The sequence below is a fragment of the Drosophila melanogaster genome, chromosome 2L (assembly GCF_000001215.4).
Source record: "Drosophila melanogaster chromosome 2L".
NCBI lineage: Eukaryota > Metazoa > Arthropoda > Insecta > Diptera > Drosophilidae > Drosophila > Drosophila melanogaster.
In genome coordinates this window covers 21,378,506-21,403,947 of record NT_033779.5, presented here as the reverse complement: position 1 = coordinate 21,403,947, position 25,442 = coordinate 21,378,506, and the positions used below count along the sequence as shown (strand labels likewise).

At 35.6% G+C, this 25,442-nt stretch overlaps 1 protein-coding gene across 4 annotated transcripts, besides 19 other annotated features; it reads right to left on the bottom strand.

Annotated features, from left to right (window-relative positions):
- Positions 1-426: 426 nt before the first annotated feature.
- Positions 427-857: a mobile genetic element.
- Positions 858-876: 19 nt separating this feature from the next.
- Positions 877-1,193: a mobile genetic element.
- Positions 1,194-2,535: a mobile genetic element.
- Positions 1,552-2,405: a mobile genetic element.
- Positions 2,536-2,664: 129 nt separating the features above from the next.
- Positions 2,665-2,726: a mobile genetic element.
- A 1,337-nt stretch (positions 2,727-4,063) lies between these two features.
- Positions 4,064-6,766: a mobile genetic element.
- Positions 6,767-7,361: 595 nt separating this feature from the next.
- Positions 7,362-8,176: a mobile genetic element.
- A 41-nt stretch (positions 8,177-8,217) lies between these two features.
- Positions 8,218-8,939: a mobile genetic element.
- Positions 8,525-8,784: a mobile genetic element.
- Positions 8,940-9,068: 129 nt separating the features above from the next.
- Positions 9,069-9,320: a mobile genetic element.
- A 1,010-nt stretch (positions 9,321-10,330) lies between these two features.
- Positions 10,331-10,450: a mobile genetic element.
- A 178-nt stretch (positions 10,451-10,628) lies between these two features.
- Positions 10,629-23,948, bottom strand: nrv3 (nervana 3). 4 transcript variants are annotated; one of them, NM_001273746.2, is made up of 9 exons: positions 23,470-23,815; positions 21,618-21,929; positions 19,353-19,493; positions 18,551-18,670; positions 15,661-15,666; positions 15,279-15,445; positions 15,106-15,216; positions 14,869-15,034; positions 10,629-13,896 (listed from the first exon to the last, which is right to left on the bottom strand). In NM_001273746.2, the coding sequence occupies exons 2-9, from the start codon at positions 21,742-21,744 to the stop codon at positions 13,793-13,795; spliced, it is 942 nt and encodes a 313-aa protein (NP_001260675.1). In that variant the 5' UTR covers positions 21,745-21,929; positions 23,470-23,815; the 3' UTR covers positions 10,629-13,792. The 4 variants fall into 4 exon arrangements, with proteins under 4 accessions (NP_001260675.1, NP_724340.1, NP_724339.1 ...); NM_165379.3 differs by lacking the exon at positions 15,661-15,666 and having other exon boundaries at positions 23,587-23,815; NM_165378.1 differs by lacking the exon at positions 15,661-15,666 and having other exon boundaries at positions 13,601-13,896; positions 23,587-23,948.
- Positions 17,379-17,984: a mobile genetic element.
- Positions 18,077-18,152: a mobile genetic element.
- Positions 19,583-19,627: a mobile genetic element.
- Positions 19,828-20,390: a mobile genetic element.
- Positions 20,401-20,441: a mobile genetic element.
- Positions 20,522-20,609: a mobile genetic element.
- Positions 23,949-24,663: 715 nt separating the features above from the next.
- Positions 24,664-24,773: a mobile genetic element.
- A 159-nt stretch (positions 24,774-24,932) lies between these two features.
- Positions 24,933-25,039: a mobile genetic element.
- Between the last annotated feature and the right edge of the window lie 403 nt (positions 25,040-25,442).

Below are 25,442 nucleotides of genomic sequence, written 5' to 3'. Positions count from 1 at the left end.
AATATGGGTAATTGGGTAATGTTCAAATAAATACCAAAAAACGGAAACTAAAAATGAATGAATGAAACTAAATAATAAATAATATTTTCTTAAATTATTAATGTGTATGTTTTAAAATAATTTGTTCTGAAATCAATCGGATTCCTCGCCACATATGCATTAGCCTCGATGTAGTCAAAAAAAAAATAAAATTAAAAATAAAAAGCAACAATTTCTGTATTATCCTTTTGTATGTAATAGATATTAAGTTCGCGAAACAAAATTAACCAATTTCCAGGCTAATTTTATATAACTTTTATTTTCTACTGTCCCTTCGACAGTGTCCATTGTCCCATACGACATCTTTAATGTCGGAATAGAGTTTGGTTGTTTACCCAAATCCCACTAGTATAAAACAGCTGATCCCCAGACAAAGACAACGATGACTGTAAAATCCCAAATAAGAAGACTTTACTCGTTGAGTTTTTGTAAGAAACAACTGATTTTATTTGGAAATATCTTCGGTTTAAATAGGTGACATGAGAATCGCATCTTAAAGTAAATGGCCTACGCAGAGGCCTAAGTAAATAGTCCCCGCCTTATCGAGGTCCCACGCTCGGGCACATCTGCCTATCTTGAGCGGCGAGGACCTTATCTGTGGTCTCCCACTAAGGGACTATTTTAGGAGGCGGGGAACGATCTCAAGTGACTGACTCATGTAGTGTGCACTTAAATTACATGTTTTTGAGCAATGCACCCATGTCGCCTTAGATAACAAAATCCTAAATATAATTTATCGCTCTCGATTCATTTACATAAGATATGAACGGAGCCCAAAATTGTAAGTCTTTAAATATATTCGTGTTCATGTGTGAACAATGACTATTACATGATGACTACGCCATCCAGATGTGGGGAACTGCCGCCAAATCCCAGCTCAATAGGCTCCGTGTGGTCCAGTCGAGAGCTGCACGTCACGCATCTGGGCTCCCCTTGGGGATCAGATTAATTTTCATAGCAGCCGTTATACCGATAGGCTTATGGTCCACCCGAACCGACTGGCAAATATCCTAGCTAATCCCATCTCCCTCCGAAGGCTGAAGAGGGTACACCCCACCGATCTCCCTACCCGGAGGATAGAATAATATATTACACATTAAGTAATTAATAACTAGATAAATTTTTCCTTTTCTACTTAATAATTAAGAAACCACTTGTCCTCCAGCTGTATATTGATATATGTGGCCCGAGATGAATTTCAGCAAACTCTTTGTAAAAGTGGTGCTTTATACGGTTCCTAATTAAAATGCCGGTCCCACCGTGTGCTCTACCATCGGGGTGATTTGTACCATAGAAGTGGTAATCTCTTATTTGAAAATTGTATTTGCTTGTAAGATGAGTTTCGGAAAGAAGCATTACGTCGATATGCTTCTCGTGTAGGAATCAAGTTTGCGCTGCGAAACGGCATTGGCGTTCCACGTAGCCTATGCATAAGGTAGGCCGTTATTTATTTTGATTTTTGGGAGACAAGCATTTCTATCAAAAGGTTTTGATCACGCATCATGTCTTCAAACGAATTTACATTGTACATATTAGGGTAGTTTTTGCCAATTTCCTAGCAATATGATAAAACAAAAAATTTTTTAAAAATTCGCGCCCTGACTATTATAATTTTAAAGTTTTTTAAATTTGTTTGTTAAAATTTTTATGTTTAATTCTAATTTGTCTCTCATCTGACAATTTTTTAAAAGCGAAATATTTTTTTTGAAACACTTTTAATGTTAATGTTACATCATTTTAAGTCAAATGACTTAATAAATATACTAATTAATTAAAGGAAGTACAATAGAAATTATTATAACTACTGTAATTTCATAAATTTCATAAAAATATGATAACTAGAATTATTCTAGTGTCTTTGCTTTGTTCATATCTTGAGGCACGAAGTGCGGACACAAGCACTCAACAATCATTGCCTAATTAATTTTTCACACGCCGCAAGATGAATACTCTAATGACAAATATTCTTATATAAAGTCATTTTTTAAATTTATTTTTGTGATAATATGTACATAGATTTGGCTATTTCTATTCTATTTTCAAATAACAATAACGTTAAGGCAATGCAAAACAAGAATTTTTCGCATGGTGCCAATTGATCAAAAATAATATAGATTTAGGCCAAAGAACTTCTAAGGTGAAGGGCATATTTTGTCAAATTTACAATGCATGTGAATACGTGTGCACACATACAGATGTCTGCTATCACTTTGTGCGTTGAAAAGAGCTGTTCGCTGTAGCGCTCTTTGCTCTCTCGCTCTCTAACAAAAATTCGAGAGAGCTTGGAGCCACATCTAGAGCCACGGCGAAAAAATCGTGTGCCAAAAAATCGTATGGCGTTACGCATCTTGTTATTCTAGTGTCTTGGCTGCCAGCAAAGCGAAACTGTTGTTATTTACGGGCGCTTCATTGTTGATCAAGGTAGTATTATCGCGTATATTTTTCGGCTTGTTTTCTGTATCGGAATTTTTAGGGCTGAGCTTCCGCTTTATTGTACGGGAATTTACTGGTTTCGATTTTGTCGAAAACGACCAGAGATATAGTGCAAAGAGGGAATACGCAGTTATTAATTTGACGCAACGTGATAGGCAAAAAAACGAAGACTTGCATGTACACATTTTTCGTAATTTGAAGATGAACAGTTTACTGGCGTCTACCAAAGACACTAGAATATTCTAGTGTCTTTGCGTCTACCGTAGGCGACAAAGTCAAAACTGACGATGAAGCAGACAATGGAACAAACGGTGAAGCAGAAAACTTTATGTTCCGGTCGCCGAGCGGGAAAACGAATGTCGAAGGAAGTGATGAAAAATTGCAAGGAGTAGACGAGATAAGTACTAGGCGCAACTTATTTACTGAAAACGACAGAATGTCGAAGGCAGAATGTCGCGACGTAGAAGAGACGACGCTCTCTCATTAGAACAGGCGAGTCTCATGTATTTGAATGACTTTCAGAAATTTCTGCTTGCAAAAAAAACCCTAAAGGGAATTGAAAACTGTTTGTGTTGAGTGAGAGAGGTTTAATTTCGTGGAATTCTCTCAAAATACCTATCCGAATTTAGGTCGAGTGTAAGCAGTAAGCTAATTCACGAGCAACTCGCGCAACCGAAAAGGGGGCAACAACAAGTGTGTTTTCGAGTACTTTTATGGAATGAAAGATATTACTGCTCGAGGTAAAATCAAAGATACAGTATTTAATTGACGGCATCGACGAAAATGGTAAAATAAAACAATATTATATGGTGCCAAAAATATGAGGTGCGTGAGCTAATTTCGAGCTATGAACTAAATGAATCAAAAACAAAAACAACAAATGTAGAAATGCGTATCGTGCTAAATAATGAATCGCTATTTCTCACGTCCACGCAGACTAGCTTTTAGAGAAACGCGTATTGTTGATGAACAGATTGAAGAGTGGCTTTAGAATGATATAATTGAAGAGTCAACATCAAGTTACAAGTTTACAAGTTACAGTTAACAAAGTAATTGTAAAAGACCATTTCCCATTACCGCGCATCGAGGATCAGTCGGATCGTCTGCAAGATGCAAATACATACTACGTACACTGCGCGTCACCAGGTAGCGCCCCCTGAGCAATAACTTTTAATGTGAGATATTTCGAAAACGGTTTGAGCGAGAGCTTTGGAAATTTATTTCCCTTAAAAGTCCTTTCCTTAATTGTAGACCAAGCGTTTTATACCGGTGATCAATTCCTCTTTAGTGGCATACCACCCTTGTATACCTTCTATTTTTCTATTATATTAAGGTCTGGGGAGTATGGTGGCCATTCCAGAACTTTTACATTTTCACTTTGAATCCATGTTTTTACCGAACGTGCAGTGTGGATTGGGGCATTGTCGTGCTGAAAATGCCATTCTAGATTTCCGAAAACGTTTTTAAAGTAGGGAAATGCAATTTTTAATAATCTATGATAATCTTTCGCGTTGATTTTTGGTGTTAAAAACTGCAATTAACAGGGAACATTATAGGATATAGCGCCCCATACCATGACACCTCCAACCCTTTTTTTAAATTCATTCTATTTATTTTGGTTCCAAAATGAATCGTTCAGTCAATTCCTCTGAACTTAACCTAATGTGTGTATAAAGGTATATGAGACCAAGTGGTTTCTTAATTATTAAGTAGAAAAGGAAAAATTTATCTAGTTATTAATTACTTAATGTGTAATATATTATTCTATCCTCCGGGTAGGGAGATCGGTGGGGTGTACCCTCTTCAGCCTTCGGAGGGAGATGGGATTAGCTAGGATATTTGCCAGTCGGTTCGGGTGGACCATAAGCCTATCGGTATAACGGCTGCTATGAAAATTAATCTGATCCCCAAGGGGAGCCCAGATGCGTGACGTGCAGCTCTCGACTGGACCACACGGAGCCTATTGAGCTGGGATTTGGCGGCAGTTCCCCACACCTGGATGGCATAGCTCCACGTTGGAGCAAGTATGGCTTTGATTAAAAGAGCCTCCAGATTTTCTCGTCGGGTCCTGGCTAGCAAACGGTGCAGTCTGTTAGTGGTGCTAGAGTATAGCTGCTTGATGCTAGGATCTCCTGTTGCGATGTACCGTCTCCTGAGGCGCCTTTTGTGGGAGAGCAGCTCCCTAGCCTCCAAGCTCAAGATGGGAGCCCTCCTTGCGGTCGTGTGACGAGCTTGATGTGGGGGAGGTGTGGCCCTCCGTGCTGCTTCCGCGATTGTGGCTGCGAGGTAATCTACATATTTGCAGTAGGTGACAGCATTTTTGTGACACCTTTGAATAGCTAGGGGTCTTCATCCAGCTCAAACAGCAGGGGAAGATGGTCAGATGACAGTTCTGTCAGTATTTGCACGTTGATTTCTTGCTGTCTGAATCCTTTGGAGACCCCGAAATCGATGGCACTTGGAGTGGCACTTGCTCGAAAGGGATAGCAAGTAGCTTCTCCAGTTGCAACGATGTCGATACCTTCTCCCGCCAGAGCAGAGAACAGCACCCTGCCTGTAGTGCACATCCTGTAGTTTCCCCACCATCTGTGCTTTGCGTTCCAATCACCTGCCGCAAGGAACTTTGTGCCAAATTGAGCGATGATCAGCTCAACGTCAGCCTCCGTCCACCTGAGGTTAGGAGGGCAGTATACTGAGGCAATTTTAAAAGTACCCCTGCTTGCCGTCAGCTGGATAACTGCTGCCTGGATGTGATTTAACGACAGGGTGGAGAAGGGTTGATGGGAGATGAGTGATCTGATAAGGATCGCCGCACCTCCGCGTTTGCTGTCATCCGGGTGCTTGGCAGTGTGGAGGGTAAAGCCAGGAACTCTGAAGGTGGACCGGGAAACGAAATGGGTTTCCAACAGCAGGAGGATGTCGATTTTGTGAAGCTCGATGAAGGCGAGAATCTCATTGGTCTTCGAGGAGGCCCCATTGGCATTCCAACCTGCTACCTTAAGAGGACCCATTTTGAGCAGCAGAAGAAAAGGTGCGAATTTGCAGGAGCAGTTGCATTAGCGTTTTAACTAGTGACATCATCCTGTCAAGCCTAGTAAACAGCTGCTTCAGCTTGGACTCAAGGTTAGCGCTTGCATGGAGGACAGTAACGGCAGGCTTGGCGACGGGCTGAACCTCATATTAAGAGGTAGAGAGGTTGCCTTGTTGCGAGGGGTATAAATCCGTAAAACGTTATGTCCTTCGTTTTGGAGGGTTGCGATGATGGGACTCCGTGGTGAATATTGCGCATTACTATTTTGTAGGGTCGGTCCTCCGGTAGCTGATGGTGATGAAATAGGGATCCTTTGTCGAGAAAGTGCCGGGCCACCAGCCTGTAGCTATCGGGGGAGTTGCACTGAACAGCGCAATCTCCCGAATTTAGGTCCTTGATTGTATAGGAGTCGCCCACAAGGGCGTCCAGCTCGCTGCGAAATGCTGCGAAGTTCACCACATTGGGAAACATCATTCTAGGCACCTTAGAGTGACGGCTTGATTTCGGGGCGGCTGGTACAGTTTGGTGAGCACCTTTCAGCTGTTGTTTTGGTCCTGCTTTCCTTGCGGCACGGTTGATGGCGGTATTCGAGGAGCATGCCTCGTCGTCGTCACTCGAAGATGTGGCTTCGCGATTGAGCTGACAGATGCACTGTTGTGAGTTGTACTGGCAGCAGTAAAGCATACGTTGCCGCTCAAGGAGGAGGTGAAGATGTACGCAGATGAGATAGTCGAGCTGGTGGAGGTCAGTGTGAAGGTCGAACTGCAGTAGGTGTTTGAAATACTGGTAGTAGCGAAGGCTGGATCTTCACTTTGCCAGCTCTTTTTCATTTGCTCCCGTATCTCTTTTGGGCCCGCGCCAGCAATTAGCGTCATCGACTCATAATCGATAGATTTTTACTGTGGACCGTTATCTATTTTCAAAAAATGCTTAGCGACGACTCGAACCAGCTAGAAGCTTAAAGTTCTAGCGGCAGAGTATCTAAGACACGATCCAGATAGAGCTTAAAGATCACGCCTTGTAAGTAGTAGTGTACCGTGGACACGAACCAGCCAGGGCTTAAAGCTCTTACAGCTCTTAAAGCTCTCACAGCTGATCGCCTCGTGAAGTTTTTCAGTGAGGCTTGAGCAGCCTCACCAAGTAAAGAAAAACGACGCTGGCTATTAAAAGTCGCCACACTTTCACTTGCCAACACTTAATTTGCTTATGTTATCGTTTATTATACTTTGTGCCACAGTTGTGGACTTGTTAAACTAAACTAAATGTTTAGCTTTTTTAATCACCCTTTGAATTGTCGATTTGCTCGCGTTTACACCACTTTATTCTCGAATTTTGGCGGAGGAGTCGTGGGAATTGGAAGCAATTCGAAGTATGGACCTGCGATCTGCCGTGGTAACGACATGGTTATTGGCACCTTTATAGTTTTTTCCATAAGATTCCTTGTTTTTAATAAAATTGGGTATAGTTTTGCGATATCTGCCGGTTTTTTCTGCAATTTTATGAAATGACAGCCCGCATTCATAGAAAGCAATGATTTTTCATTTTTCCTGCAAGATAACAACGTTCTTCTTCTTCCCATGGCCTAAATTAAATTCAAAACTGCATTTGGGGGCGCTAATCTGATGATGCAAAACACGTGCAAAGCAGAATAAAAAAGATAACTGTTCTTCTCTCGACCTCTTTTTTATTCTCAAAGAGAGAGGGAATATCAGTGAACAAAAAGCATTAACATTGATAGATTTTCCTGCAATGGAAAATACAGAACTTAAGATGAAACGGAGGCGTACAAGGGGGCGCTAATCTGATGACGCGCAGTGTATATTCTGCACAATCGATGCTGAATGGTGCAGAAAATATACAGTTTGTCAAGAAATTGTTTGCACAATGAAAATAAATTGTATTTAATTTGTTTACCTTTATAGATTTTTTTATTTACATTTATTTGTTTATATGTTTTTTTTTTTTATCAATATGTAAAAAAAGAATAAAAAAAAACTATTAAAAATGAATGAAATGAAAACTATTATATGCAAGTTTACACAGATTTGACACTGTCAAGAAATTGTTTGCACACTTCTCTTTTGTTTTCTATTTTGTTTCTATTCAGAGGAATTTCGATAATCAAACGGTAGATAATAGGCATTTACGCTTTATGCGTTGTGTGGGTGACCGATTTTAAGGCATTTGGTTGTAAAAGTGAGCATTGCTCCAATTAGATTTGTGAAATTTAAAAATGCCTGGCAAAAGATTGAGTTTTAAAGTAGTCCAACCGATTTTTTATAATCACCATTTGGGAAAATCGGTTAAGGAATTATCAGAAATGTTTTCTGCATCGCGGAAAACAATTTATAATGTTATTAATCGCGCAAAAAACGAGGGCAGATTGGATTAAATTTTCCAACAGCGAAATGCGAAAAATTTATGAAACTCCGCAAATATCGGATTAGGGAGGAGTGCGATCTGGATGTGTCACACAAAACAGTGCGCCAAGCCATACTTCCGCATACATAAGTACCACTCACGGGTAGCAAGAAAGAAACCGATGCTGTCGGCAAGTAACATCGAAAAACGGCTTACTTTCGCTATCGAAATGAAACATCAGCCAGAAGATTACTGGAATAACGTAATTTTCTGCGACGAAACCAAGATGATGTTGTATTACAACGATGGACCAAAGACACTAGAATAACGTAAATAACGTAAATATGTAAACGTCTAATCAAAAAATACTCCCCTCACATAATTTCCCTCCAAGAAACCCATATACAATACACTAATAACATTCCAACCCCAATGAACTACAAACTATTAACTAATATTGCCACCAACAGATTTTGGGGCGTAGCACTACTAGTGCATAAGTCAATACAATATACTGTCTTCAACACAATAACCGATATAGAAGCAATAGCCATAAATATAGAATCTAAACTTATATTAAACATATTTTCCACATACATTTCTCCGACCAAAAACATTACTAACCAGGCACTCCAAAACACATTTAATATACAACAAACATGTAGGGGTACTATATATCATCCTCTTATTTAAATAAAACACAAACGCAGGAGTTGGCCTCTTTGGTTTATTTGATACTTCACGTGTTCAGCTTTAGCATGTTGTTGAATTCTCCGTTTGCGATCTGCCTCTATGCTTGTTGCTACAGAGCCGATGTTGCGAAACAGAGAGAATGCCACCCGAAAGCGAACAATGACTCAATGTTTACATACTATGTTGCTATACTGAACTTATGTATGTGTACCTATAGCCTAGTACAAACACTATCTCTAATTACGGGATATTTTAATGGATGGCACCCATCCTGGGGCCACCCAACAACAAATACACGAGGGAAAACAACTCAAAGGTTAATTGACAATAAGCGCCTTATTCTGTTAAACGACAAATCGCCCACACACTTTTCAACACACAAAAAGTGTTTTCTTTAATTATATTATTAAGTCATTTGATGTATTTAATGATCCATTTTTATTATTTAAAATGCACATTAGATTCAGTTTTTTTTTTTATATTCCAATTTGATATTTTCAAACAGCGCGCAATTTCATCATATTGCTACGAAATTGGCCAAAACTCCCCAAATATGTAAATTCGTTTCTTCGATCAGAATTGATTTTGCCCCAAAATCTCTTGCTGTTACTCACACAAGCAAGCAAATTCTATTTTTAAATTTTTTACGCTCTCAGCGTAAGCGGGCGGACAGAGCGCAGTTTTTGGCCGTCACCAAAAAAGTGGCTGCATAATGCCAAATCAATGTATGGCCCTTACGCATCTTGTTATTCTAGTGTCTTTGGTGTAACTCAACTAATAAAAGCAATAAGAGCAGGTAGTGATATAACCTTTGGAAATTGTCGATGCGTATGCGATACGTATCCAACAGCGTGTGAACAAGAAAAAAAAAAAAAAATCTACTGCCAAGAGTATCGATCTAGTGAACCTGCAACAACTCTTTTTGCACGCGGTTGCGATGCCCTAGACATTGCTACGTGTAGCCCAAACAATCCACTGCCTCGCATAGCATAGGGTATGTGAATTAGTTAGCTGTGAGGAGTACGAGAGACGGCATTGCCAGCCACGAAACAGATTAAGTCGACGAGCGAATCCACCACTGATTACCCTAATTCGTGACAAAGAATATCGTCGTATCAGAAATGTTATAGCACCATATACCTTCATACCTCGTACGAACTGTCTTAATTTCATCCAAAAGGAGCCAACAACTGCTTCGATGAGCCCAACGAACGCAACGATGGATAAAACTCTTAATTAAAGGATTAACGTGAGTAATTATTGTGAATGATATGACGTAGATGGGAATTTTCAGGTGCTAAAACACATGGAGTATCGACGCGATAACTGTCGAGCGGCATAATCACTATTCTCACGTATTTTCGTTTTGGTTTTGAATTGTCATCGAAACATCAACATGTGTAAAGTTCGCTAGAACTTAATATATATATTATATATATATATATATATATTATATATATATATATATATATATATATTATATATATTATAATATATAGTCAAACAAGGGGTAGCTAATACAATATGTACACAAGCTACCAAGGAAGGGTGGGTATAGAATAGGGAGGCACATAACATCTAAGTTTCCCTAACTCCTGACTCCTCTGATTTGATTTCCTCTTCATTTGTGGGTATCACGATTTTTATTAGTCCACCATATTAGATTCAGTAGTGCACTTAGTTTCATTATTAACGTAAGGGTATAGCTGAGGTAGAAAAAACCCACGCCAATTCCGACGAGGATAGCGCAGAGCATCGCTAGAAGTGCATAATATATCTCAAAAACTGGACGTGGGCAAAAAAAAAACTAATTTTTGGGCAAAAAAATCCGCAAACGATTAAAGCTTTTAAATTTAAAAAATTCGATTTTTCCGAACCCAGCTTCTTTGAGCTGGAACTGTAGCCTTTTGAACCTCTTCTCACCTACTTAAGCTTGGGCATGGGTTCGATAGTCCCCGTACTCAACGATATCGTTCGCTATTGTGTTTTTATGTTAAAACTAAAATAAAAAGCTTTTTCTGTTTTTTTTTGTTTATTTGGAATTGCTTAATTCCATATCAACTTTTTTTTTATTGAATTCAGTAAAATGTGTCAAACAATTTATTCTTTGTAACGTGTACAATGACTTCATTTTTAATGGGATATTTTTCAAGAATTATGTAGCACATTGTATTTCCTTTTATTAGCTGTTTTTATTTACTTCTGAAAGTTTCATTTAATATTATAGCTTTTTTTTTATTATAGTTATTTTTAAATAATACAAAAAAGCTGTGTTGTTCATCGTTTTGTTAACCTTTTAATAATTTTCTCTGCTTTAAAGAAGAAGTTGTAAAAGCAGCTTGGGATTTATTTTTGAAATTCCTAGACCTGACTAGAAAATCAAATTCGTATTATTGATTTATGTTATTTTAGGACTAATAACTTTTGAAAAAACATATTTATTTTGGCTTATAAACAGTTATTTCTACGAATGATAAATTGTAGTTTTTGAATTTATACTCTTCGTGGACTGCGGTCACGATTTGGGTTGAATAGGTTTTAGTGGTAAGCCAAGAATTATAAATTAATGCATACTTACAGTTTTTAATTTTTTGCATATAACATATATATATTTGCATATATTTTGTAAATGTTATCCTTCTTAGAGCTATAAAGTTTAATTTAAATACACTTTTTTTCTATTTCATTTAATTTTGGTAATGTCCCTAGTTTTTTCATATTTTATCGTTAATTTATACCAATCGCAAATAAACGAAAATATGATCAATTATCGTTGATTCGTAAACACGATCCAGTGTGTTTCACTTTTCTGTGGGAGACCGAAATCTGAACAATGGGCATATATATAAATATGTGACTTTTTGGAATTTCTAAAACAATCATTGAAAAACCTTTGTTGCCGGCTTACTTACAAAAATTTAATTTTTTATGTTTTTTTTCCTACGTTTTTATTAATGCATAAAAAATGGCAGTTTATTTATATACTTGTTCAATATAATTTTATTAAATGATGTTTAGTCTTTAAAGTAATATTTTATTCGAAAACGAATCATAGCGAGTTATTGGCAACCGCTGGCAGACGATTCCAATCAGCAACTGATCAACATCATTTTTTTAGTTTAGAAGCATCTGGGAAAAATATTTATTTATCAGTGGTTTTTTATGTGCTTGGAATATATTTATTAAATAAAAATATTGTGATGTGCTTGGAATATATTTATTTAATAAAAATATTGTGATGTTACCCGAGTTAACCTATTAATATTCATTTACGCTTTACCAGGAAAATTGTAAATTAAAAAAAACATTCAAGTTTAAATTTGTTTAAAAGAAATTAATAAGCTTATTCTAACTCAATTTAAAGGTACTTCTGCCCGCGGTTACCTGAAGGATAAACATATTTCAAACGATCTCCCAACCAGAATTTTGGTTAAAAATTAAAATTTTTGCTGCAATTTCGTTTTACTTCTTAACTTATTACTTTTATTTAATAATTTGTTAAGCTTAGTCTTAGGAAAACATGCACTACAAAGATTTTAGAAAACCATTTCCGTATTACATTTTCTAACCATTTTACATGGTATTTTAAAGATTATATTTTAATAACATAGACTGAATAAACTCAATAAATTTGATGAAGTCAAATGCGACTTCAAAATATAATTAAGTTTGCAATAGAAATGGACATGGCATCAATATTTCAATTTCGATTTCTTTTAATTTTGTGAATTATTTTCTCTTGAGATTTTTCTGTTTAATATCTTTTAATGAAATTAAGTTTATCATATAATTTAATTTATTTAGGCTGCACATTTTCTTATTTTTAGCAAGACTTTATCATTTATATGGCTCAATACCCTATACGATCAAAGAAATGTATCTTGTTAAGTGGATGGAAAAGGGGTGACTCAAATTTCTCTTATGATTTCCACAATCTGGTCAACGGGTTGCCTGTGAGTAAATAACAAAATTTTATATAATATACATATAGTATATTGCAGTTCATATGCCACTTTCTGCATCCCGAAGGATGATTGACTTATCAGGAACTTAACTATGGGAACGGATGGACTAAGAAATTCTGAACTCTCCTGGATTTCGCTGTAAAACACACATATGATGGACACGGGTAAATTGGGTAAAGCAACTTGAATTTATTTCTGTAGTGTAGTATACATTATATATTTTAATTTTATATGCTCATTATTATTGCAACCAGTAATATTTTTACATTTTATTCAGTTATTTATGCAGTTTATTCTGTTTTCTTCGGTTTTATTAATTTAATTTATGTAGCTTAATGCGATTTATCCATCGGTGATCCCGGATTTGCAGCTTTCAATAATAATTAAAGAGGCTTCAATAGATATATGCCTCGATTTTCTTTTCAGTTTTCCTTTATTTAAGTTTTCATAAAGATTTTTTCGTTTTAGTTTTCTAATTCCAGTTGTGGTTTAATTCTTTTCAAGAAACTACAATTTATGTTCTCGATGCATTGTAAACGCAGTATTAACACAAAAAAGTATTAGGCATTATGTAATTATAATTTTTCCAAGTGGGGAAAATAATATTTTTTTACATTATATTGAATAAACCAAATGATATTTCAAAAACCTTTGCTTGCTTTTAAGGATGGGATAAGGTATTGAACTTTGGTAATTGTTTAAGTACAAAATATGTTAGCATTTAAGTACTCTTGACTGTGGTACTTATCGTTTCTTGCTATATGTGGGTAAAAAAATTAAACTAAAAAACAAACAATAATTGAAAGAGGTAACACGTTTTTTTTATGCTTCTGCCTATTTGCTGTCAAAATGAAGCTATGAATAAAAATAAAAAAATAAGGTTTTTCCTTGAATATGCGTGGGGTTTTGTGTATTTAGCGTTGGGTAGGGCTCTATATTCTTAGCTTTTTGTTTTGCTTTATGGAGCTAGTTTTATTTTATCTAAAAGGTTTTCATTGGTTTTTGTAGCTTTTTTTTTTTGTTAGTTTTCTCTTTGGTTGCTGCTGTATTTCGCACGTTCGTTTTTTGTTTTTTTTTTGTTTTTGTTTTTGCTTTAACCTGACGTTTCTGCGCTACTACATTTTTCTCGTATCTATTCTGTGTGGGTTTTGTTGTCAGTTTTTTTTTTCTATATTCCATTCCTTTATTTTATTTTCTCATTTATTTTTTGATGCCCACTTTATAATACGGCCGATCTCTTCTCTCCAATGACATCTTCCCAACGACTCTCTTAATCAACCATCAACTCGAAGTGAACGGATCCTCTTCTGTCTGAACGGTCGTGATTAATGTTGCGGGCCCAAGCTTTACATTCAATGTTGATCAAAACGCCGGCTAAAATAAAGAGTTACCAAAGTTAAGATTTACCACAATGCAAATGTATGGCTTAAAATATCACTTAAATACTATGCGTAACAACAAAGTACGCTATAGTCGTTTCCAATGAAACCCTTAGCTTCGTTAAAAAAAATGATTTAGTTTTGCAAAATGTTAAGGAACAGAAATTCCGTTATGCATTATGTCAATAAAATAATACAATTGAATATATTAATAATACTATTGAAAAGGGGAAACATTTTTTAAAAATAATTAGACTGTGAGATTCTCGTTACTCAGCCATTAGCCTAGCGGTCGTATTCGGCAAATAAATCGTAAGCTTGAAAAATTTTTCCGCTATTTGCGGTTTATAGGCATTAGAGTGGGCCAATATGATGTTGACATATCTATAGAAATGGGTATAAAAAGAATAAATACAAAAATACAAGTGTGGGCGTGACTGTCTGTGTCGGTATCAAGTAACTATAGAATTTTTGATCATAATTATTGGGTTTTATATATTTCTCCATCTGTACGGACAGTTAATTAAGTTAACGGACATGACAATATTGACAAGGGTAGTTATTCTAATCAAAATGATTTGCAAAGTTCTAGTAGTATATTAACCCGCTTATAAAATGGTTTTAAAACCGTTGATCGTAGAGTATACTACATTATTTTTTTAAACTAAGCAACACTTGAGAAGCACGTCACGGTTAAATAACTTGGTCAATGGCAGCTAAAAATATGTAAGTAATTACAGCCCAAAAATGTAGGTAACGCGATGAAAACACTAACTGACTTGAGAGTAAAGTTTGCTAATTCATTAAATAATGCATTTCCTACCTTCTTATACTATAATAACACATTATTATAACAATAATTACACATTTGTATTTGTATAAAACTTCTAACAATAAAAACAATATTGCAAAGTTTTTATAGAATAATTGTTAATTACTCATGTAATGCAATGTAATTTTTACTTACTTTCAACGGTAAATTGAACAGCAACAATGGGCGGTATATATCCCTGAATGTTTTTAAACGGAAAATAGTAACGAGGAAATCCCATTCGGGGATAGTAGTCGCGTGCTTTTATGTTCTCGACATCAGCGGGATTTTCTCCCTCGCACGAGACCCAAACTACATTTGTCTGGAAGTAGTATTTAAATAACCATTTTTTATTAAAATTTAATATTATTAAAATATTCTTTCTAAGCTTACTTCATTGGGCCTAAGACTTTGCTTTTCCTTGATGTGCTGTTTTAGTTCCTCTGGCATATGATCTGGCAAAGTCTTAGAATCGTTGTAAATTTCTGGTATCCAATTGTAAATCTAGAATTCGAATGTAACTTTAATGTTAACTTTAATGTTGCCTAATAGATGAAGTCTTTTACCTTATTCAACTTAAGGAATATACATGGCCGGGCAACGTGGTAGCCAAAGTTGTTGTCAGCTGTACATGGCGAGAAGCTGGAGAAGTCAATGCCGCAGACCTTGTCGTCTTGTGGTGGATGTTCAAAGCTACAGTTCACTTGATTTTGCTTCTCAAGATCTTGGTACGCTGCGAAGTCCGTTAACAGAATTTAATTAGGGTAAAGCCTTAAGATCGTATTACTTTGTATTGTTTGGAAACGTAAAGTACATTTAAATTTGTTCATAGGTTACTATTTTTTATTTACTGTGCGCCTTTAGTTTACTCATTAATAGGCTTTGCAAGACTATACAATAGCGATAATCATTTCAGTTTGCTATTTGTTCGAGCTGTGTATAACTTACTGTGATCTTATTATTGTTGGTTATCAAACATAAAAATGACAAAACAAAATATATCATTAAAATGAATATGCAATACCAGAAGCCCACGCCTAAGCAATCATGCCATAAATTATAAAATACGAAGTTTATGTCAATTATAAATTTATTTATATGATAAGGACCCTGAAGACAAATCGTTCCAGCATATTAGGTACAATAGTCCTAAACGTGATTGAGCAATGTTGAGAATATAAAAAACATATATAATTTGTAACCATAGCAGATTATTTTTCCCAAAAACAGTTATTTTATATGTAAGAATTAATCGTACTCGCGAATGTAAGTTCGAATCGTGTCACCTTTAAATATTATGTTTTCAGCTTTATATGATTTCAAACAATGGAAGTGACACAAAAATTTATTTGATGGTGTTGGAACAAAGCTATGTTCAGTTTAGGAAAAAACTGAAGGGTATAACTATTGATCTAGTGTTTTTTTTTTATTATATTTAAAAGTATAAAAAATGGCTTGGTCTGAATTAAAATAGTGAAGCTTTTTTATTCTTTTTCTTTTCAATTTATATTTATCGGTTCTCATGGGATCTATATAAATTCTATAGTCGAACGATTAAGCTTAAATTAAAACCGGAATTGTATATTGTTCAAAAACTAAACAAAAAACTGTTAAAAACTGTCCATATAAGTAGACTGATAAATTCCCTATTTAGGATTTATTTAATTTGCGACCTCAGTTTAGCATCCTCTCAGTTAGCAATGTGGCGCACCTATTCGTAGCTCGTGAAAAACTGAATACAAAATTCAAATTTATTTGTGGGCATACCGACGACATCACCTCATCACCTCATAGCACCATCACGACATAGCACCTTTTTTTTGAAATCAATAAAATCATATTTTATTGATTGATCATATTTCATGTGAATTTGTTGCAGACATGAACAATGTGCAATAGAAAGTTGGATAAGTTTGCAGCAAAATACCCGATATGGACGAAAGTCAATCTTAGCTTGAACTTACTTGAAAATTCAAACAAAGTTGAGCCTGAAAGACATCAAGCTGGTCCAAAAATAACATTCGGGTTAAGAGGAGCAAGAGGGCAGAGGAAGCAAGCAACCGACCTCTCAAGACAACGGAATCATAACCCTGGATTATTGTTGCAAGAGTCGAGTATGGCTGTACGTAAGAATGGGCTCAAGAATCTGGCTACAGTACTAAAAATACTAGCCTTTAAACCAGCTAAAGCAAGGAATATTTGGAAGTGGTTAAGCAAGCCCGTACAACATCCTGTGTGCTCCACCGCTGAAGAGGCTCTGGCCTTAATTCCGGATCATGTAGTCACAAAGGACCAGTACTGTGCGATTCAGGAAGACGCAAAGAACAGAAAGGCTGTAATTTATCCCAACTATAAGGCAGTGCCGAAAAAAAATGTTGTCGTAGCGATAGTAAGCCTCAAGACTTCAAACTTCAAACTTCAAACTTTTTATCCGCTGAATTGATATAAAGTTTCGATTTTGATGGAAGCACCGGACAATCTAACGAACTGATTCCCAGTCAGATGAAGATACGATGAAAGATTCATGCCTTTTTGCAACGACAGTAACGCCTTTGCGCCCTATAGATTCTTCAGGTAACGTTTAGCATTCTGAAAGAATCTAAAACATGGTCCACTACATTTCTGGATTTGATTTTTTGAATTTGTACTTCATGCTGGAAGTCGATGTAAAAAAATTGAGAATCGCGAGTCTCGTCTACAAAAGCAAGGGCTCAAAAAGAAAAAGAACATTCAGCAATTATTTTTGAAAAAGCTATCGCTTGTGGTTGACCAACCAAAACAGGAAGAATTCGGAAGTATTCAACCACCAACTTCCAAGTCTTCTCCGATATAACTGGCGTTGACATCCAAATTATTTTAAACATGAGTACAATTTTAATAAGCATGTCATGTCAATTGCCAGTATTACCAGTATAAGTATGGACAACGATGCCATAAGACCGGGGAACATATTATTGACAAGCTTCCCCGGCTTCCAATGACAGCTACCGTTCACAAGGTTCTGGCTCACTCGAAACAGATTTTTGAAAACACAGTTCTTTCAGTCGGTTATTTTGGCGAGGAGGATCGAAATCCAGAAATAAAATGTACAAATGCGACACCCGACATCCGACATCCGACATCATGCCAGACAGCACAATCGAGTTTCCAACTTTACAGATGTGTTTCACAGAGGATTTGAAAACTTCGGGCCCCATAATATCATCTACAAATTTAGGCAGGCAGACTAAAAGACGAGAAGTCATTGAATTGCTGTCGCAAATTTGAACATGCAGACGAATGTTTGGATGATTCTCGTTGTGGAGAGGAAATGAAAATGACTTATTTTTTCCCTTTGAAATAGATAGGGAAAAATATATTGAGTAAAAAAAATTTTCGTATCTTAAATAGTTTACGAAGTATTAATTTATGCCAAAAAATATGTCAAATTTCCCATAGTGCGGTGGCGACGTTACGATGGTTATGTAGTTAATGTTATCCTTACTGCGTTGTAAACTTCTGACTAAAATCGATGTATTGTCTGATAGGGTATTAAAAGTGAAATATGTGGCCGTTCATACGTAGAGACAGATCGACACGCGGACAGAAAGATGGCGTTCCTTACCAAGAATACACATATTTAATATATATATAATATAATATATAATATATATTTAATTTTCCGAAAACGTATTGCAATACAAAAAAATGTTGTAAAAAACAATACTTTTTTATTGGATTTTTATTTGTTATTATTAGGAACGCAACTTATTGAAGACCAAACGCAATATAAAGTAAATTGTTAAAACTTTTCCATTATAAGTATGTTTGAGAGTGCTCTATTCATTATATTACTTACATTTCAGAAAACGTGAAGTCTCGTCCACCCAGTACTTATAGTTATCCTTCTTTGATGACTCGTACCAAACTAATGTGCTCTCAACATTCGCTTCCGGTGGCATTGGTCGAAAGCCTAGACCTGATGTAGAGGGAAAAATATTATCGTCGTTGAGTTGAGTTGAGAAAATATAAATTATTGTAACTATTTTCTCTTTAAGGCAGGTTACTTGTATATACATTTTTTAAACATTCATCTCTCTGGTTACATTCGTAATTGTCTTTTTTAGAATTCCGGCCAAAGAGACTTGTGTTTTATCTCCGTAAATAAGCATAAATTATCAGTAAATTTGCTATTGGTATTTAAAATAAAAAAGATGTGGTCGACATCTTGAAATTTCAAAGTAAATAAACTTTAATTTGTAAACGTTTAGTTTTCCTTTTCATAATTTTAATGAAACGTAAAGTAATGAATTTTACTGATGCATTCTTAATCTGATTTCTTACTCTTTGGCTCAGAACTTTGGTTTCCTGTTTGAAAAAACTGTGGTTACAGAAATTTAAAATGAAATATTGTATTTCTTTCTATCTGGAATATTGTGCGAAACACTTAGTACAGAGAACATCACAATGAAAAAGAATATAGAATCCAGAACCCTTTTTTCAAATAATATGTAAAAATTAAGTAAATATTAAATTTGTATGTTAAATTAACCTAATTTTTTAATTTTTTTTTTTAATCTTAACTGTATTCCCCAACACAGTATATTCATTTTAACAAGATTCATGGGGATTTAAAGGTAGTATGTTTTTTCGTTACTTACCTGGGTTGGACCCTATCAAACCATTGTCAAGCATCCATTTTGGCTTTTCATTGTCCAAAGTTTGATAAAATACAGTGAAAATTGCAGCAAAAAAACCAGTTAACGCCGCATAAAAAATTATGTAAAATAGGAGAATTTTCGCTGGAAAGATGTGAAACACGGAAAGAGTCAACAGTTATAAAGTACTCATAGGTATAATTCTTAGCTTAATAAATAACAAACGAGTTCGCATAGCAGAGTTTCCCGACTATCAGATACCCGTTAAATAGTTAGTGATTAGTTAGTGAATAGTTAGTTAATAGTTAGTGAATAAGAGAGGGCGAACGAGATACCAACAAGTGAGACCAATCTTCTGAACTAACTATAAGGTGGTCAAAGAAAATGAAAAGGAAATATGCATGTAAGAATCTGCTTATCTACAATAAAACATTGCCAGTATTAGATAATTTGAAATAAATTGATCTTGATTATTATCCCCGACTATCAGATACCCGCTATTCAGCAAGTGTGAATGCGAAATTTCATAATTTTTCTGGGATATCGATAGATATTGGAGAAGAAAATAAGAAAAATTATCAAAATTGTTCCAAAGAGGAATTGTTCTTTATGGCGCTAGAGTGGGCGTGGCAACAAGTTTTTTGGCAAATAGATAGATTTTACAAGACTAATAAAATTATTAAAAAATATCGAAAAATTGTTAAAAAAAAATGTGGGCGTGGCAGTTTTGGCCGGTTTTAGGAGGTAGAGTGGGCGTGGCAATTTTTTTTTTTGCAAATCAATAAAAATGTACAATACTAATAAAAATATGAAAATATATCAACACATTTTAGAGTTAGAGTGGGCTTAACAACATGGATCAACAAACTTGCGCTGCGACTTTGTCTATAGAATCTGTATGCTTTTATAGTTCCTGGAATCTCGACGTTTATACGGACATGGCTAAATCGACTCGGCTATTGATCCTGATCAAGAATATATATACTTTATATAGTCGAAAACGTTTCCTCCTGCCTGTTACATACTTTTCATCGAATCTAGAATACCCTTTCACCAAAGACACTAGAATAATTATTCTAGCGTCTTTGCTTTTACTCTACGAGTAGCGGGTATAAAAAATGTAAACAGCGATATAAATTTACATGACTAATAAAAATCAAGAGAGTTTCCAATATCTATCGATATTCCAGAAAAATGGTGAAATTTCGCGCTCGCATTTCCACTAGCTGAGTAACGGGTATCTGTTAGTCGGGGAAATTCATTCAAATTTTTTATGATTCGCAAGCTAATTACGGTGTCACTTGTGTAAAGGTTATAGTATTTAGTTGAATTATTACGGTTTCGTTAAAAATCGCAGCGTTTTATTTAGCATGTTGTTAGCTAACTTTCGAGTATCACTGTAAATTGAAACGATATTCATTTAATTGCTTTACTGGTAGCACAGATTGCTGCGCCGCAAGTTGATTTCAATAATTGAGCCCCAGATGAATCTATTTTTTAAATTGCCTTTACGATAATTGTGGCAATTGATAAATGGACCGAGATTTTGATACCTTGCTAACAAATGTGTTTTCATCTAAAAATGTACACATACTTCGTTTGACTGCAAAGTTTAAATTATTTAATGTTAATATCATAATAGGTATTGTATGTATGTATGTGTATGTATATTTTAAGATAAATTAATAAGACCGTAATAAATAAAACAGTTAGCCATACCCATAATCTAACTAACCCTTGTAAGAATTAGGACAACACAGCCATTGTTTGCATTACAAAAAGAGAATAGAGGTTTACCTTAAATTTAACTGTAGTGACATACTCCCGTTTGCCAGTAAGTAGGTGACACAATTCTGACGTTTCTTACATGACCTATTACAAAGCTGGTACAATTATAGAAATCTATTCAATGGGGCTAGAATTTGTTTTATTAGCTACTTCAATTTCCGAAACCGAATAGCTTGAACTACTTGATCAATAATTGATTTTTGGTTGGTAATATAATTTAATAAAATATCTGTATTTATATGCCGATAACCATCAATCTATATTACGTCGATGAGAAGTAGAAAAACTTTATACGTCCTACAAAATATATACATATATTGGGATCACACGCCGATATCGATTTTATTGATAAGCTGTTTTAATAGTTTTTAATTTTGTGTAGCAATGTATATTTAGGTCTGGACATACCAAAATCCACTCAGTAAATTGTTGTTATTAGACATAATATTAAATAAAAATGAAGGGATTCAATGTACTTACCCCAACTGGATCCGGTGCGTCCAAGGCATTGGCTAGTTTCACTGTTCCATAGGAATTTTTTGAAACCCTCCCATTTGCCCATTTTCACAGGTGGTGCATAGTATTCACCAATTTTTTTATCGGCCATTTTAACTTTGTAGTGTGTTGATGGGCGTATTGTCTTTCAAGTTGAATTATTTCGAATTTATTTTTGTTTTAAGTCGTTATTTTAAGTTTCTTTTATCAACTGTTCTGGTGCAAAATTTTTTTTATATATTTTTAAACGTCTGTAACCATAGTATTGTTGTGACTTGCATTTAATGTGAATCGTTACTAAAAAATATTATTTATATACAAAAATTTATAATTTTTAGATTGTTTTGTTTTTGAAAAGAAAACGCAGTTTTTCAAATTTTTTTTTATTGATTTCCTTTATATATGCGGTAGCCCCTTCTGTACGAATGGTTTTTGAATAGAATCATTATTACTACTGCTGCTTATATGAACAATTTTTCCTACCAATTAATTTTTTTCATTAACGATGCGATTTGGAAAAAGGATACCTGCTTTAAATGTTATTTAAACTTTCTGTTTATCCAATACTTTGTGGTACTTTGCAAATGTTTTGAAAATTATTTGTTGAAAGAATATAGGCCAACTAGCATTAAATAAATTTGAGTCACCTCTGCTGATTTTAGCCACACTATCTGACAACGGTTATGTAATATTAAGTGTGGAAAAAAGCATTGGGAAGTCAAGCTAAGAATCCACAAGCATGCGCAGAGAAGTTACGGTAGCCGAAAAGCACTAAAGAGAACGCAACTGGAATCTAAGCTCGCAAATTTATGTGTTCCCTTTTTGAGTAGAGGTTGTGGGAGAAATCCATTCCACAAAATTTGACAGCTGGGCGCCAGCTTAATAGCATATTCGGTGCGTTTTGCTATGGCCGGGTTGTGTGTGTTTCCATTAGCATTGGCCCCTGGGCAAATCCGATCGTTTTAGCAAACAGCAGCGGGCAATGGGATGTGGCTGGGACAGCTGGCCAAGCCTGACAGGCTACACAACTTAATTACGTTGAAATGTCGCCCTGCTTCTGATCTCTCTTTTTATCATGGAAAGTCCCGACACTCAAGCTCGCATGACTTGACTTACTCTTTTTCTGCAAATAGTGACGCCGCTGCCGTTGCTGCCTTTCTGCGGTGCTCATTGCGCAACGCGCCCCAATGGACTCGGCCCTGCGTTAGCCACAGCTTTTGCTTCTATTTCTGAACCTGCAATTTGGCTGCTATTGGCTTTGAATGGAAAAGGGCAAAGCGCAGAAATGTAGGCAACACCAGCTTCCTTCCTACGAATCACAAAGGGTGTTGGGAATACACACATTTATTTGCCTTAGGAAATTTTGTACAATTTTGTTTGGTACTCGAATTTCCATTCTAAATATAAAAAATCAATAGGAACACCATTCTGTTTAAAGAAATACGTCCTTGACCCGTCTTAATTAAATGTCAATCGTCATTAGCTATACCTCATTCAATCGCTCTCTTATACATTCTATTCTATTCACTTCCACTGCAAATGCTTATGAAATATAAGTTTCCCTATACTTCAAATTAGCACACGCACACTTTGTACTTCATGTTACTTATTTTGTATTCTCTTTTGTTTTAGGGCCCTTCGTTACATGCCCATTTTTATCGGTACAGCCAGATAAGAAAAAATCGAATTTCAGTATGTATGTATATAACTTTTACAAGGATATTTTAGCCGACGTCGACGTAATCAGTGAAAATTTGATTTCGCAACAACGAGGTATATATTAATTTATAGCAATATTTTAATTCTTAAATCGATTCGGATTTGAAACTTCGTTTACTTTGAACACTGCCGAACACATAGATAATTGAATTGGTTAAATTGTTTGTTTGTGGGCTTTTATGTAACCAGCGCTTTGTAGGAATATGTAAGACTTATGTTTGAATGACACACATACAGAATGAAATTTTTTTCGTCTTCAAACGCTTCCCCTCTACTAGTACATAGTAGCTCCAGATATAACGGTATATATGTATGCGAAATACATATATCTATTTAAATATTTATGCCGTTAATCCGCCAGCGAGTGCGAGTAGCAACCGTCCACAGTTAAAACGCCAATGATAGTGCCATCGTCGCCGCAACTTCCACCAGGCATATCGACAATGGTTCGGCTCGCACTCGTATTCGGCTCCGGGCAGTTTCGTCGTTCTAAGGGGGTGTGTGCCGCCAGCTGCGTATGGGGGCGGTGGGCTTAAGCTCTCCTCGCGCACATAGCTTTCCGCTCAGCTGAGGGCTATGCGAGTTGGCGCTGGAACAGATATGTAGCTTCGTTTGCGACCTCTATATGACAGACGACCAGCTTGGACGTTATTTCCGTCCAATAGCTGCAAAACTTTGCCTACGCAAAGGCTATAAATCTGCTTAATCCACATCTGAATTGATGCGTTGCTAAATGACGTGGCTCGACTAACAAATGCAAGGACAAAAAATGGCTGCATCCCGTCTATTGCTCGCTTACGTGACTTTGTTGCTAATGTTCTGGGTACGTTCACCTCTACTTAAGTTGCCATGACAGAAAGGTGTCGGTTCTAAAGTCGGTGGCCAATTCCAGGCGAATGTCTGATGTTATAAAGCAACACAAAAACAAACATATGTATGTATGCCTTTAGTTTTTTGCAGATTGCGTACTTTCTATTCATTGAGTATGAAAGGTCCAGTGTAGTCACAGCCTGAGAGTGGAAAGATGCAAATTGAGAATTGGATCCCACTCGTAGTTGGCCGCCATCCTGGCATTCAAGCAATGAGAGTTCTTGACACCCAGAGCGACTCCGAAGTGGTTTATTTTTCAGTAAAGGTCGGCAACTTACTCTTTGCCAACTTTCATGATCCCTTGAGGATACAAAAATAAGAATTAAGATTACAAAATAAGAATCAAATCACAATGCGACCAGGACGCTAGTGTTTCAAACGGTTAATCTGAGTTGTCTCATGTATTTTTGGTATTTATGATGGTCTGTCGCTACAAAGGTTAATACCCGTGACTCGTAGAGTGAAAGGGTATACTAGATTCGTTGAAAATTATGAAACAGGCTGAAGAAAGCGTTTCCGACTATATAAAGTATATGTATTCTTTATCACGATGTGTCCGTCCGTATGAACGTCGAGATCTCAGAAAAATTTTTCTGGGATATCGATAGATATATATATTATATATATATATATATATATATAATGATAAAAAGTTAGATTGGGCGTGGTTTTTTTTTGGCAAATTAATAGAAATTTAGACGTCTTATAATATTATGAAAAAATATTAAAACATTTTGCAAGAGTGTGAGCGTAGCAGTTTTGGGCGGTTTTAGGTAGTAAGCGGGGCAAAAAGTTTTTTGGCAAATCGATAGAAATATGAGAAATATTCTTGATCCAATATGTGAAGGTCTAAAAACTGTGGACGGAAAAATAATAATGTTAAAATCGTTAATCTGCATAAATACGTTGGAAATTGTGGGAGATAATATTAGGACACACATAACAGGTGAACTTTTATAAGAACACATTGTTATCTTTAAATATACACAGTAAACCCGAATATACAGAAATATTTATGATTATGATATTTATGCTTAAATACAATGATTATGTTGATCCCAAAATCTTACAACTGAAGTCTTCAAAGTGTAAGTATTATATAAATTAAAACCAAAAAGTCCCCATTACTTCTAAATAAATAATAAAAGACAAATGGTTTTCTAATTGTACTTTTAATACAAAATATACACATATGTATATATTCTTGCTTAGGATCACTTG